General features: G+C 34.2%; 1 protein-coding gene across 6 annotated transcripts in view; it reads left to right on the top strand.

The window, feature by feature from the left end:
* The window catches only part of IQGAP2 (IQ motif containing GTPase activating protein 2), a 127,978-nt gene that overhangs the window by 106,916 nt on the left and 6,129 nt on the right, over positions 1 to 14,933 (top strand). For all 6 annotated transcript variants that reach the window (XM_034441098.2, XM_034441095.2, XM_087885771.1 and 3 more), the window contains 9 exons: positions 88 to 251; positions 658 to 882; positions 3,938 to 4,078; positions 4,407 to 4,491; positions 7,381 to 7,613; positions 8,053 to 8,185; positions 10,486 to 10,588; positions 11,918 to 12,059; positions 13,581 to 13,668. In XM_034441098.2, coding sequence (XP_034296989.2) covers positions 88 to 251; positions 658 to 882; positions 3,938 to 4,078; positions 4,407 to 4,491; positions 7,381 to 7,613; positions 8,053 to 8,185; positions 10,486 to 10,588; positions 11,918 to 12,059; positions 13,581 to 13,668 — 1,314 coding nt within the window. The remainder of the gene's footprint in view (positions 1 to 87; positions 252 to 657; positions 883 to 3,937; positions 4,079 to 4,406; positions 4,492 to 7,380; positions 7,614 to 8,052; positions 8,186 to 10,485; positions 10,589 to 11,917; positions 12,060 to 13,580; positions 13,669 to 14,933) is intronic.

The following is a 14,933-nucleotide window of genomic DNA, read 5'->3' as shown; positions in this document are numbered from 1 at the left end:
ATGGTAGCATTTTTAAAAGATAATTTTCAATCATTGAAAAACACATGTGGATATTTCATTCTATTAACTCTAATATTCTTTACACAGACTAATCCAACTTATTTGGCAAAGCTCATCTTCCAGATGCCCCAGAACAAATCCACTAAATTTATGGATACAGTTATCTTCACACTATACAATTATGCTTCTAATCAACGAGAAGAATACTTACTTCTGAAGTTGTTTAAAACTGCTCTAGAAGAAGAAATAAAGTATGCATATTGGTTTCCTTCACTTTTTAATATTTGTTTGAGTAGGCACAATAGAGGAAAAACTATGCATTAAACTTACATTTCCTTTAAACTTGTGTAGGGAATATAATGGGTTTTTCATATAATGGGAAAGTAGGAAGTTGTTTCTCGTTGCTCAACATAGGATGCTTTCATCACACTAAAGCAGTTTTAAGGATCAGGCTGTAAACTTCAGCGGAAATGATGTGGGTTAATTGAGTAGATCTACATTTATATTTCAAAATGTTCCTTCAGCTAATTCTTGCATTAAATAGAATAGTTTTACAAAAAATGTGATTCATGAAAAAAAAAACTCACTACAATAGCAAAAATATAGTTTTGATGTCTGAAGTCAAAATATAAATGTTGCTAATTTTCTTTACTGCAGTTCTAAAGTAGATCAGATTCAGGATATTGTCACAGGAAATCCTACTGTCATAAAGATGGTGGTTAGCTTCAATCGAGGTGCACGAGGGCAGAATACATTGCGACAGTTGTTGTCATCAGTGGTAAAGGACATAATGGATGACAAATCCCTAGTCATCAATACAAGTCCTGTGGAAGTGTACAAAGCATGGGTAAACCAGCTGGAAATGCAAACTGGAGAGGCGAGGTCAGTATGCCACAAATGAATAAAACTGATTTTGATTTTTCAGTATCTGTAGGTGCTGTTGCAAAATTTGGGATGAAAGAGAAGGATTATGACAGAATAGATGACAAACAGCAAATTAAAAAAAATATTGGTTACTCAACAACTGAAATTATGTGAACTGAATTCCAATATATTTGAAGAACCCTAGAATGGGGAAGATTATATTAAAACATAGTAAATCAGTGTTTCTCAACCTCAGAAGCTTGAAGATGGGTGGACTTCAGCTCCCAGAATTCCCCCGCCAGCTAGGCTGGGAGTTGAAGTCCACCCATCTTCAAGCTGCCGAAGTTGAGAAACACTGCAGTAAATGTCTGTAGAGATTCTCAGTCATCCAGGTCATGTAAGGTCATAAAAGTCCAAAGGTGCTTTTTCAAGCACCCGGAGGCTCCAACTGGCGCAGAGTGCGGCCGCGCGGGTGGTAATGGGAGCGACATGGCGCTCCCATGTGACACCTCTCCTGCGCGAGCTGCACTGGCTCCCGGTGGTCTTCCGGGTGCGCTTCAAGGTTTTGGTTACCACCTTTAAAGCGCTCCATGGCTTAGGACCTGGTTATCTACGGGACCGCCTACTACCACCAATAGCTTCCCACCGGCCAGTACGCTCTCATAGAGAGGGACTCCTCCGGGTGCCGTCAGCCAAACAATGTCGGCTGGCGACCCCTAGGGGGAGAGCCTTCTCTGTGGGGGCACCTACCATCTGGAATGAGCTCCCCCCAGAGATACGGAGGATCCCGGATCTGCGCACCTTCCGCCGCGCTGTGAAGACCTTTTTATTCCATCAGGCGGGCTTGGCCTAATCTCTTCCCTTTTTAAACATGTAAATTTTAATCTGTTTTTAAATTATTGGGGTGTTTTAAATTTGTCTGGGCCAAAATGATTTAATTTGATTTTATCTGGTTTTTTAAATTTTTTGTATCTATGTTATTTTATTGTTTGGCTGTTCACCACCCTGAGTCCTTCGGGAGTAGGGCGGTATACAAATCAAATAAAACATAAAACAAAACAAAACAAGAGGCAACTGGACTTTCTTTTTTTTTTCTTTTGAAGAGGTTTCGGTTCTCATCCATGAAGCTTCTTCAGCTCTGACAGGATAGTGGGGAATGGAAGGATTTATATTCCTTGCAGACAGCTGGTAATCTGCATCCTTTTTGGGGGTTGTTGAACCACTTGGAGGTTTATCTGTGTTCTCAGGATCACCTGAGTGGTGCTCCTGGTTCTTGTAGTCTGCAATTTTTCTCTGGAAATCCATTCCTACTCCCATTCAAAGGGTGTTCATCCCAAATTGTATAGCTAAACGTCTGTAGAGATTCTCAGTCATCCAGGTCGTGGTTGTCCCAAAGGTGCTTTTTTCAGGAGGCAACTGAACTTTCTTGTATTTTCTTTTGAAGATATTTCACTTCTCTGCAGTAAATGGTTAGGAAGTCTATTTGGGGTTTTACAACTTTAGTTTTTTTTAGGCCCTGAAAAAATAATGAATGTGATGATTTAATTAAATTAATGTGATGATTTAAAATAGATTGTATTTATTTAATCTCAAAAAATGGGGTAAATGACAATCATGCAACACATTCAGAAACATAATGGCCATGCAATCTATGCAAGTAGAAAAGTAATCTTTGATTTGATGGATTTATTATATGCTTTCAAATAGTGAAAGCATGACTACACAGATAGAACTTCTATAGGATGAAGTTAAGTAAACTAGATCACTAAAACAATGGAGTACAAAATCTTTGGACATTTGAAAAACTCTTGTTTTCTAAATGAAATGCTTAAAGACAGCAATACTTTTACATACATTATGTATTTAATATTATTTCCAAATGTGAAACTTCATCTTTGCTATAGCAATAGCACTTAGACTTATATATCACTTCATAGTGCTTTACAGCCCTCTCTAAGTGGTTTACAGAGTCAGAATATTGCCCCCAACAATCTGGGTCCTCATTTTACCCACCTCGGAAGGATGCAAGGCTGAGTCAACCTTGAGATTCAATCTGCCAAACTGCTGGCAGCCAGTGATCAGCAGAAGTAGCCTGCAGTGCTGCACTCTAACCACTGCACCACCGAGGCTTGAAGTCCTTGAAATCTTCTGTATTTCTGCTGAATGAGGCCCTTCTGCCCCAAAAGAGAGACTTTAAAAATACAGTAATTTCATTTCAAAAGGCATTGTTGGTTTGATACATAAAAATGAAATATATCTGAGTAGACTGATTCACAGCTATTACAAGGATGATATGCTTGCTACTCATTCTATAAAAATGAATTACAGGTCTTATTATAAACTTTAGATTCATCCCAATTGTGCCCTTTATTGCATAAATAATATTTAGTCATTCTGTTTTAGAATACTTTGGGGTCTCAATATTTCTTTTTTTCTCAGATATTTTTTTTTTTGAAAAAACCTCTTCCTGAGTGTACCCATACTGTGCTATGTTTCCTGGAAGGTTCATTACAATTTTGGGCCTCATTAAAAAGATTACATAAGATAATTTCTTAAAATGTTTTGCATATATGTGCATATGTATCTTGAAATTCAGGGTGATGTGAGAATGTGTTTCCATTTAAATTGTTATTTTCCTATCAAAATAGTTATAAACATGGAAAAATCCCATTTGAAGTATAGGTCAGTGTTTTGAATAATCAGAAGTATTGGCAGTTTACATTTAGTGATAATCAGCCAAAAAATAGGTTATTTCAGTGTTTTGGATTTACCTTGTACACTTTGGTATATTGGGCTGCTGCCATTAAAAATGATGGAAGACAAATTGCATTGAAAAAGATGTAGTCAAAGAAAATTGGGTTGGTGGTGGAATCAAATGCATTAAAAAATCTAAAATTATTGGAGATGTCTCAATAAGTTCACAGAAAACACTTTAGTATTATTAAAATAAGCTATGATGCAAATAATTATAACCAATCCAGAAAATTCAGTAACTGTAATTTTTTAAAATGTCCAATAAAATATTAATTCTTCTGTGCTCTGTAGATTATCATTTTCTTCTCTCTTTTTGTAGCAAATTACCCTATGATGTAACAACAGAACAAGCCTTGGCACACCCTGAAGTAATGAATCGACTAGAATCCTCAATTCAGAGTCTTAGAGCAGTAACCGATAAAGTCCTTGCCTCCATATTCTCATCTCTGAACTTAATGCCGTAAGTGCAGGAACCTCTGAGAATGTTGGTGGAACTCTTAAATAAAAGGCAAACTTATTTTGTAATTCTTTACTTGCTTTAATTTATAATGATATTTTACCAGCAGAGGGAAGTATTTACATCTCTCTTACCAATCCCATTCTTTAGATTCGGAAAAAAACATTCATAATGTATTTTCTTTTTTACTTTTTGGATATGTCATCCTATTTTGTTTATTTCTAAAATATTTAAATGCAATGTTTTCTTTTTCTTTTTTGGTTGACTTAAATATATTGTTTTTCATCCCAAGTTTCCACTTGTTTCCTTTTTCATCTGTTTTTGCATGTAGTTATGGAATGAGATATATAGCCAAAGTTCTGAAGAACTCACTTCATGAGAAATTCCCAGATGCAACAGAAGATGAGCTGTTAAAGGTAGATTTGCGAGGGTGATTCAACAGCTTCATTGTACTTTCTAAATATATGAGAGGGAATTTATGTATTAATTTGCATTGGGTACAGTATAACTTAGGAGAACCAGGACAAAAATATAATATGATATTTCTATCTGAAAACTGATTTCTTAGATAAAGATCAGTGATACTTAATCTTTTTTGATAATACAATATGGGGGTCAATATAGTTCATGTGAATGGAGTGTTTTTAAAATTAATTACGTTTTTATTTATATACAGTATTGCATATTAGGTGCTTTAGTAAAGTATATTTCCTAGATCACAGAATATAAGTAATGTAATCAGTTACAACTAATAATTACAATTTTCTACGTTAGGGTATTTATTCTTTTTTTCAAACAAGATTAAAACTGTTTTAGGCCTACAATACCGGAAATATGTGTGTCCTCCCTCAAAACGGCAGGAAATGCCTGCCAATTTTTATCAGTTGTAAATAAAGGGAGATTTGGTGCAGGATTTAGTAGTCTTTAAATAAAAGCCATATTTTTAACTTTGTTTAGCTATAAATCTTTAAAAACAATTTATTACTCTAATTACAGTAATGTTGGAACAAATTAATTTCTTGCATTTGTTTTGGTTTGAAAATGCTTGTATAAAGTGGCAGTGTGATATGTTATCCAGGCTAGAAAGCTGAAGCAATAGGCCATGCAAAATACCTGCTTCACAATAAGAGCCATTTGCCTGAATGTATGAAGGATTCAAAAAGAGAAGAGGGTTGAACTTGCAGTTCCCCTAGCTTTATAGTTTCTATGAGTTCTGGAGGGAGGATAACTTGAATGCAACTCTAGCTCTCCATATGACTCAAGATCCAGTCTTAGTTCTCTGATCATTCAAGTGGGGTTTTTGTTGCTTCAATAACTCTTTGTTTGGTTTTTGTCTTTGGTGCCTTTGAGTCAGTATTGTCTAGTCCCATGATGGTGAACCTATGGCATGTGTGCCACAGGTGGCATGCAGAGCCATATCTGTGGGCATGTGAGCGTTGCCCTAGCTCAGCTCCAGTATGCATGTGCACGCCGGCCAACTGATTTTCGGGCCTTCCGGGCCCATTGGAAGTCAGGAAACGGGCTGTTTCTGGCCTCTGGAGGCCCTCTGGGTGGATGGGGAAAGCCATTTTTGCCCTTCCCAGGCTCCTAGAAAGCCTCTGGAGCCTGGGGAGGGTGAAAAACAGGCCTACCAGGCCCACCGTGCCATCGCGTGCCAAAAGCGGGGGCAGTGTGTGTGGGGGTCACACACGCATGTGCGGGGGCTTTGAATTGTGTGTGTGGGCACGTTCGCGCACAACCCCCTGCACTCCCCCCATTTTTGGCACACGACAGCAAAAGGTTAGCCATCACTGGACTAGTCCCTGCAGTTTTCTTGGCAAGGTTTTTTTTGGGAAGGGGTTTGCCTCTCAATCTCCAGTTTCTAGTCTGATGCTTTAATCACTACATCAAACTGGCTCTTGCTCTCTTCTTTAGGCAGTCTCTAATGTTGCATGATTAAAGAGATTAAAAAGTTCATTTCAGCTCGAAATTTTTTTATCATAGTGAAGATATTTCTTGGTGTCAAGTTGTTTTTTTCCAAAACTTACTATACTCAGCATATGGTCATTTAAGGCAATGGAGAAGGGAAGAAAAGAGAAAGAGAAAAATTGAATGGGATGTTTTAACTTAGACACCTCCCTGCTCTCCCACCCCCCGGCATACTGTTAGACTGCTCTGCCAAAGAAAGCTATCTTATTTTTTAGTATGAAATGGGGGGGGGGATGAAAGTAACCAAGTGTATTAATTACTAAACTTTTACAGTCCATTTTTATAACAGTTTGGATAGGCAAGGCTTTTACATAAAATCAGAAAGACTGACCACACCTCCATTAATTTGGGGGGAAGTATTTTATTTACATGTGACTGTTTTGACAAAACGCAACAATCAGTGCATCTATTTAAAGTACTTCTTTATCATTATGAAACAGTTTTTTATTGAAAAGGAAGATGACATTGAATTTAAAAGAGTCTCCTCTGCTTATCCCAGCATAAAGACAGAAAAAAACCTCAAGCCTAGTTTTTCATCTTATCAGTCTTCATTGCCATCTCCAGCTGCAGCCAATCCTGAAGATTCGTCCCCCATAAATGTTTGAGTGGTAGATAAGCATGTGTGTACGTGTGTAGATATATCTGCCAGAATTTGAGAAGGAAAGAAACAAAAGGATTAACAAAAGAGGAAAAGGAATAAATAGCTGTACCAAGAAAGGAAGGGAACTGGATGCAAAAAAGGAGAAGGAAGTGGGATAAATTAAGGGGAAAAGAAAAAAGACAGACAAATACTTTTGGCATTATAAAAAGAGTTAAAATTCACCAAATGGTTCTTCTCATGCGACTGATGTTCAAAGGATCTATGATTTTCAGCAGGTTATTTGCATCCATTAGCACCTCCTATCCATTCACATGCAATGTCTTATACACAAAATGTTTATAAAATGTTTATAAGACTCCCTTCTTGCATGTAATTATTGGAAGGAAAAGAGCATATTTTCTTATTTACGTACATCTTAATTCTTACATAAATACCTATAAATAATAGCTGAGAATGTTGAGAATGTTTATTTTCTCTAAGTAGCATGATAAAGTATCATACTATTATAAGTATTATAATAACTCAGACTAAGCATTATACTAAACATAGGTATCGGTTATATCTTCAGATAAGTGATGTAGTGATGCGTATCATAGGTTTGATCCAAACATATTGGATTTTATTCCTGATTTTCCGTCTCAAGCTTGTAGTATATAACCAATTGTTTAAGAAATAGGGTTAAATTTATGAATAAATATGCCAAGTAGAGGTGTCTAAAAGTGACTTTCCCCAATAGATTGTTGGAAATCTCCTGTACTATCGGTTCATGAATCCAGCTATTGTTGCACCTGATGGTTTTGACATCATTGACATGACAGCTGGAGGGCAGATACATTCTGATCAGAGGAGAAATTTAGGTTGTGTAGCCAAAGTCCTTCAACATGCTGCATCAAATAATCTCTTTGAAGGGGAAAATGCTCATCTCTCGTCAATGAATAGTTATCTCTCCGAAACATATGAGAAATTCAGGTTTGTACCCATCTAATGTACTATAAAGCATGAGTTGAAAGGATCTCTTCTACACATCGCTCACTTTATATATTTTTGTAAACTTGATGGTTTTATCTTCATTTCTTTTGATAACATTTCATTTTCTTAACATTCAACATTCAGATTCTGCATTCTTGTTAAGGCTGAGCTTGTATCAGAATTTTCTCAGGTGTGATTCAGGCCTTGCATGAGCACAGCACACCTCTGCTATTCATTGAAGCAGCCCATCTTTTTTCTGGCTTTTCCACAAGCCTGAAAATAGATGCAGTTAATTAAACTACTATTGACTCTTTAAGTTAACGCTAAGAAGAAGATGTATTTTAAAGTGCTTTTTCTCCGTATAGCGTTAGAAAATCGTCTTATCCTATCCTGTGTATCCTATGTAGTATTCTGAAATTCTATTCTTTTCCCACCTTAGGAATTTTTTTCAAGCAGCATGTGAGGTTCCTGAACCTGAAGAAAAATTCAATATTGATGAATATTCTGATATGGTGACACTTAGTAAGCCAGTAATATATATATCTATTGAAGAAATTATCAACACACATTCAGTAAGTGCATACAAAATAAAGTTGTAAGTTTGGGCACTGTGGAGCTGAAATGTAAAATGTATAATTTAATAATAGAGACCAAATATTTTCTTCCTAATGGAATTAGATTCCTGTGATAACATGAAGATTTGAACAAATACTTGGAGACATTAATAAGAAATCATTTCTGTAGAGTTCTGTAAGTTAGGAAATGTTCAAGAGTATTCAATAGATTTTCAAAGAGAAGGTGAATTGTGTTACTTTCTGTTTTTTAGTGTTAAAGACAATCACTGCATATAACAATTGTTGGGAGAAAGGGCAGGAATTCTTAGTAAATTTTGTATTTTGAACAAGACACCTGTTTATATTTTTACATTTTTGTATAATCCATTTCATACAGATTGGAAAGGAATTACAGTTGGATAGCAGACTTTTAATCTCTTTTTTAATACTTTTTCAGAATGTTAGTTTTAAACAAGACCTGTTACATATGTATAAATAAATCTTTAAAAAGAACGCAAAGGATAATTGGGTTCCATACATAACCATTGTAACCATGCCTTATTTAAATATTCCAAGAAAAATATAATGAATAACCCAAGTAGGAGAAAACTGGAAGTGCAGTGGTGCAATGAAACATCTAAAATCTAATTTTAGATCTCCCTTTTACTCCTCTATAAAATATTTCTAGTTCTCTTAGTTTTTCCTGTTTGCAACATAAAAATGTGATATAATTTAATAACCTCCTGAAAGATTAGAATTATTCAGATTTGATCTTCTGAGCTTAATACATGGCAGATAATTTAAGGTTAGGACTAGATTTTGTAAAATTATAATGGTATGATATTCAGAGTATGGCCGTGCTTAAATAACAATTTGAGAAATGTTAAATAATGGTGATTATTTAATGGAAGTTATTTATTATTGTAATCTTCCTTATTTCTTACACCGCAAGTAAAATTACTGATTGTAGGCAAGCTAATTAGATGAAATCAATTTGGATGGTCATTCTGTTTATACTTATAAATTAACATTTCTTTCAAGGTTGATAATTTGGACAGTTGAAGAAACATAGCTGCAACTCTAATAATTATTTACGGTTGTAGATATAGTTCCTCTGATAGAGTTAATATTTGCTGACTGTAGGAAAAGCATGATTGAAAAGTTAATGCAGCACACTTTTCTAAAAACATTTGATTGAGATTATTGCTTAAATATTTAAAAAGCATAAATTTTAACTGCTTTTTGACCCTTTAACCTTTTTTTAAAAAAATATTCCTGAGTTTTAAATCATGTTGATTAGTTTCCTGAAACTGAAATACATGATGTTTTTGCAGGAATACATTTGGAACTTTACAGAACTCCAGAGAACATTTTGTTTTTTTACAAGAACAATGATTTTTAAAGACAGTATTGTGAAAAACAAGCCAAAACATTCCCATAATAGCAAGGCTGAAATGTTGCAAATCATATTGAACAAAATAATCCTCTACTGAAGAGAGGAAGAGAATAATTTCCCACTTCCTCCTATTTTGTATTTTTTCTATGGGGCTCCTCAGTTCTGGGGACAATAAAAAAATTGCCCTCTCACAGTTTATTGGCACATAGTTTCTTCTGCCAGCAGATGCCATCCAAAATCTATTAAAATTCTCAACTGTGAAATGAGGTATTTTGTAGGAGCAATAGAGTTTTTTAATAAAGAGAATTAGAAACCATTAAATAGAATCCTCTCTCAGTGAATTCTTCAAATCAAACATTTGATGTTGGTTTCATTGACTAATAATTTATGTGATTTTTGTGCCAAATGTCTTTAGGATTGTGACAATTCTGTATTAACCAAATCCAATTAATATGAAAGTGAAGAACAGTATTAATTTAAAAAATTCTATATTATTTTCAGATGAAGAACATACTTTTGCATATACAATAGCAGTTTTGAATAACAAATCAGTGAAATAAATTACAATTCCAAAAATTAAGAATCTTATTTTAGGACTGTATCTTTTTTCTTGTACATAAATTTTCCTGTTATTTGATTCCTAAAATGGCATTGAAGAGACATTTCAGGATGATTTATTTCCTGTTCATGTGAAATAATTTCTTCCATATGAATATGAGTTTTGCATTTTTCTGTATGAATACATATTGCATGTACCTCTACCATGTCTCCTGAAATGCTTTTTTATTATCCCTTTTGGTTTTGTGATTATTTCCATTTATATTAATATCATTCTGGTTCTGTTATGTATTTAAATATTTATTAGTATAGGGAAACATCAGGTTTGTTCCAGTAGTTTTAACAAGTATAATCTCATTTACAGCTATTGTTAGAACATCAGGATGCCATTGCTCCAGACCAAAATGATGTCTTAAATGAACTGTTAGAAGGGTTGGGGAAAGTTCCAGATGTAGAGACTTTTCTTGGTAAGAAAATACAACAAAAACCACAAAAAGGCAGCTAAAAGATTGGATATAACTTGTGCATAGATTTAAAACAATATCTGTTAAACTAGAGCAATAGTTTTGTGAGTTAATGCAAGTTCTCAGGATTTTTGTTTGTTTGAAAATTTATTTCCTTCCTTTACAATGGAAGTTGCATAACTACACACACAAACACACACGAAAACATTGCATAGAGTTCTCGACAAAAATAATATGGTCTCAATCAGAGAATTACCACATCAAAGTGGACTGAATGCATATATTTTCTTAACAGTATAACGAAGGTATTGCCCAAGTGAATAAATGGCCATGAAAAGGGTATATTTGATGAAATCAAGTTCAAAATGAATAAAGAGCAGATTGTGAGGTGGTCCACTTTCTACTTAAGGTTAGGTCTGGGAGCCTGATTAGCAGCATAACAAGACATTTCTCCTCTATATCTGCAGATGTCTGCTAGGAAAGTAGCTGATAAAAAGATACGCTCTGCAGACTTGTGACTCAACATTCTTATTCCTTAACATTAATTTTAAGAAGTAATGATTTGGAAGACACATTTTAACTTCTTCCAGCATTTTCTCTCTCTCTCTCTCTCTCTCTCTCCCTCCCTCCCTCCCTCCCCCTCCTATTAGAACTTGCAATACAGAGTCCCATGTGATTCAGTATAATCAGTAGGTTCATCGTCCTTTCTATCAGCATATGATTTTAGGTTCATTTTTTAAAAATCTGGTGTTTTGCCAGCAGAAAAGTAAGTAAGCTACATATGTGTACATGCCTATGTGAATATGAAATTCAAATGTTAATGCCAGAACTGATTATTAGAAAAAGCATAGGTGCATTTTTGCAAGCTATTAAATGTCTTTGCAGATTGAGATTCTTAAGATAATAAAAATAAAAATTGTATTTTTTCACAGATCTCCAATATCAAATCATATATATGAGAACTGTCAGGGAAACTCCAGATTCTTGTGTGTATGCTAGACAAATCTTTAATAAAAGCAATCCACAGAATGACTTATTTTAATCAGAATGGCATGTAGCATACAGTCAGAGCTGTTTATAAATTTCTTATCTCTTTTATTGCCATAACTATCCACAGTAGAATAACATGTTTAAGTAATTGAACTAGAAAATATACTTTGTATAGTTCATACACAAAATCTTCCTGAATTTTTGCTATCATTGAAAAGTTTTTTAAAGTATGCATTATTTGTGTAGTGTTGTCTTCCTCTGTTTTTGTTCTGACTTTGCATTTTTTTTTAAAAAATTCATAAGCAAAAAGTTGGAAGCACTAACTTTTTTTTTTCTCTGCAGGGGAAGGAGCTATTGATCCCAATGATCCTAACAAGGAAAATACTTTAAATCAACTTGTTAAAACAGAAATTTCTCTTTCACTGACCAGGAAATATGATTTACGGGAAGGGGAAGAACAAGACATTAAGGGCCTAATGATAAAGTATGCTTTTAAAATATGTGGTATTGAAAAGGCTTTTGTCAATGAATCATAGTAATTACTAATAATCTTTAGCGACTGAAAATCTTTATGTAGACTTTGACTATATGATAAGTATTAGACAGTAACAAATATACTGTATGTGTCTGTATGTATAGGAAAATGTTATTTAAGTCCAATAGGTAGTAGGTTTAATACTGAGTTTTATAATCATTCTTAAAAACACAAATGCACAGTGATACGTACTTAGAAATTTCCTTAATTCCTGTCATGTTATTAAGTGCAATGTTGAATTTGTATGATGGTATTTGGCTGTGTCTCTAAATTAAAATGCTATTGAAAAGTTCATAGAAAGAACACTGAAGTGGTTTCATGATAAGATTACATGAAAAAGACACTGCGCAGCAGGACATAGATTAGACTTTCAGGAAACTAGAGGAAACATCTGCCTTGGATGTGTATAATTAGAAATATTTAAAGTACCCTTTTTAAAAAAGAACAGAGACATTCTGTGGGAATATGATGAAAATTAACTTCTACTGATGCTATTTAGTTCTTAGTAGAGAATCACAAGATTCTATTTCTTTCTTTCTTTCTTTCTTTCTTTCCTTTTTTCTTTGCTATTTTTGTTAAGTTTGTGTTGGTTCTTATGCTCTTTATAAAACTTTTAGTTAAAATTACTTTAAGAACGAATATTATTTTACCATTTCACTCCAAAGTTATTTGCAAGATATAACATGTATAAGAGACAGAATTATACCCTTATTCTTAATCTAAGGTATTTCAATATGATACCTTTCATTAAAACAATAGTGAACAAAGTATGCCATTCTTAAAATGCATGTCAAGTGCAGTTCATAAACAACTGAAGGAAAAAGCAATACAGATAGTCCTCGACTTATAATTACAATTGAGCCAAACATTTTCATTGCTAAACAAGACAGTTATTAACTGAGTCATAACCCAGGGAGTTGTCCAGGCAGTTCCAGGAGTCAATGTTGATTCAAAGGCTCATACATACATTTCCAGAGAGCATGCTACAGAAATCAATCAACACAAAGCCACTATTAAACAAGAATAGATTGGCTTATGGTAGTCTGAAAATTCATCAGTGTTAAAAGTGCTTGCCGTCGCTTCTAGATTTCATTTAGTAATTCTTTGCCTGGATAGGTTGCATTCCCTCATACCTATACCTCCTCTTTTGATTATATATTCATATTTTTCATTAATGTTAGTGGGCTATCCCACTAGGTCTTATATAGTACTCCTCAGGGAGGATCCGTACTTATATGGGAAGACTATTGATATAGTGAGAATTATTTCTGAATAGATATCTATATATAAAATAATGTGTATGTGTGTATATATATATATATATATATATATATATATATATATATATATATATATATATATATATATTATATAGATATATAATATCTATATATAAAATAATGTATATATATATATATAATAATGTAACAGTCTTTAATTCATCACAATTTTTCTGATTGTTTCATTAAGAACAAAAAGGCTAATTATGGATGTAATACAAGCTCAACCTGGGGAATCACTTGCAAAAATTCTGGAAGTGCCAGCTTCTGAACTTCAGGTAACCGTCCCATTTTGTATGAATCTGAACTTTTCAATTCCGAAATAATATTGTGAAACACAAATAAGCAAATATATTGTTAAAGTAAAGTAGCCATCTCTATTCTGGAGAATAATTGCATAACAAGTATGTTATGTGTTTATTCTGCTCTATTTCCAATAATGTAGATTAGTACTCTTGAGTCTTTCTTCTTCCTTCGTTTAGAAGCTAGGATAATGTGATTAGGGCAGGATGATTCCCTAGACCCAATGGCTTATCCTTCCCTAACCTGATGACTTCTAGACATGGTGAACTACAGAACCCAGTCAGCACAGTTTCAGACCATGCTGGCTAGACTCTCCCTGATCTCAGAAAATTGGGATGCCATTATTTGTTTCTCCCAGTGAGAGGTTTCTCCTTCAACATGGTATATCTGAGCCTGGTGGCTCAGCAGACTGATAGTATGTGATTAACACCAGCTGTCTGCAATTACTGTAAGTTCGAATCTCACCAGGCTCAAGGTTGACTCAGCCTTCCATCCTTTCTAAGGTAGGTAAATTGAGGACCCAGTTTGTGGGGGCAATAAGCTGACTTTGTATAAATATACAAACGTATGAAGGCTATTGCTTAACACATTGTAAGCCGCCCTGAGTCTCCGGAGAAGGACGGCATATAAATCAAATTTTTTTAAAAAAATATGAGATTGGATAGAAAGATCAAAAACATTCTGAGAAAATGTCAGGAGCTGCATCACAGTACTTATGTTTACATTTGTAGATTAGGTAGAGCAATATGTTTACATATCGCTCTACCTAATCTACAAATACCACTGTAAGAAAATAGATGTCAAAATGCTGTAGTCATTAAGATTTTGGACAAAGACTGAGAAGACTCTTAATAATGGAAACTTAACCATAAAAATTCACTGGATGACTTATTTTCTGTCAAGCCAAATTACCTCCCAGCGTAATTATTGTGGGGATAAAATCAAGAAAAGTCCATATGCAAGTTGCTTTCAGCCCTTTAAAGAAATATTTACAGAGATGTATTGCTGGAGTACTATCCAAATATGAAAATATTTGGAGAAGGAGAAGAAAGTATCTAGAAGAATGGTTATAAAGGAAAAGTTGAAGAGATTGGGGAGCATAAATAAATTCTTAACCAATATATTGGTTTCCTTACTTGCTATATCTGTCTGTTAGGAAATATTTGTGTTGTAATAACAGAACTAAATATATCTCTTGCCTTAGGCTTGTTTTTTAATCCACTTTTAAAAATGGTTATTC

This window comes from Pantherophis guttatus, chromosome 2 (assembly GCF_059756535.1).
Source record: "Pantherophis guttatus breed Tessera chromosome 2, ASM5975653v1, whole genome shotgun sequence".
Classification (NCBI taxonomy): Eukaryota; Metazoa; Chordata; class Lepidosauria; order Squamata; family Colubridae; genus Pantherophis; species Pantherophis guttatus.
Note: the sequence above shows the minus strand (reverse complement) of the source record. Positions and strands in the feature narration are given on the sequence as shown.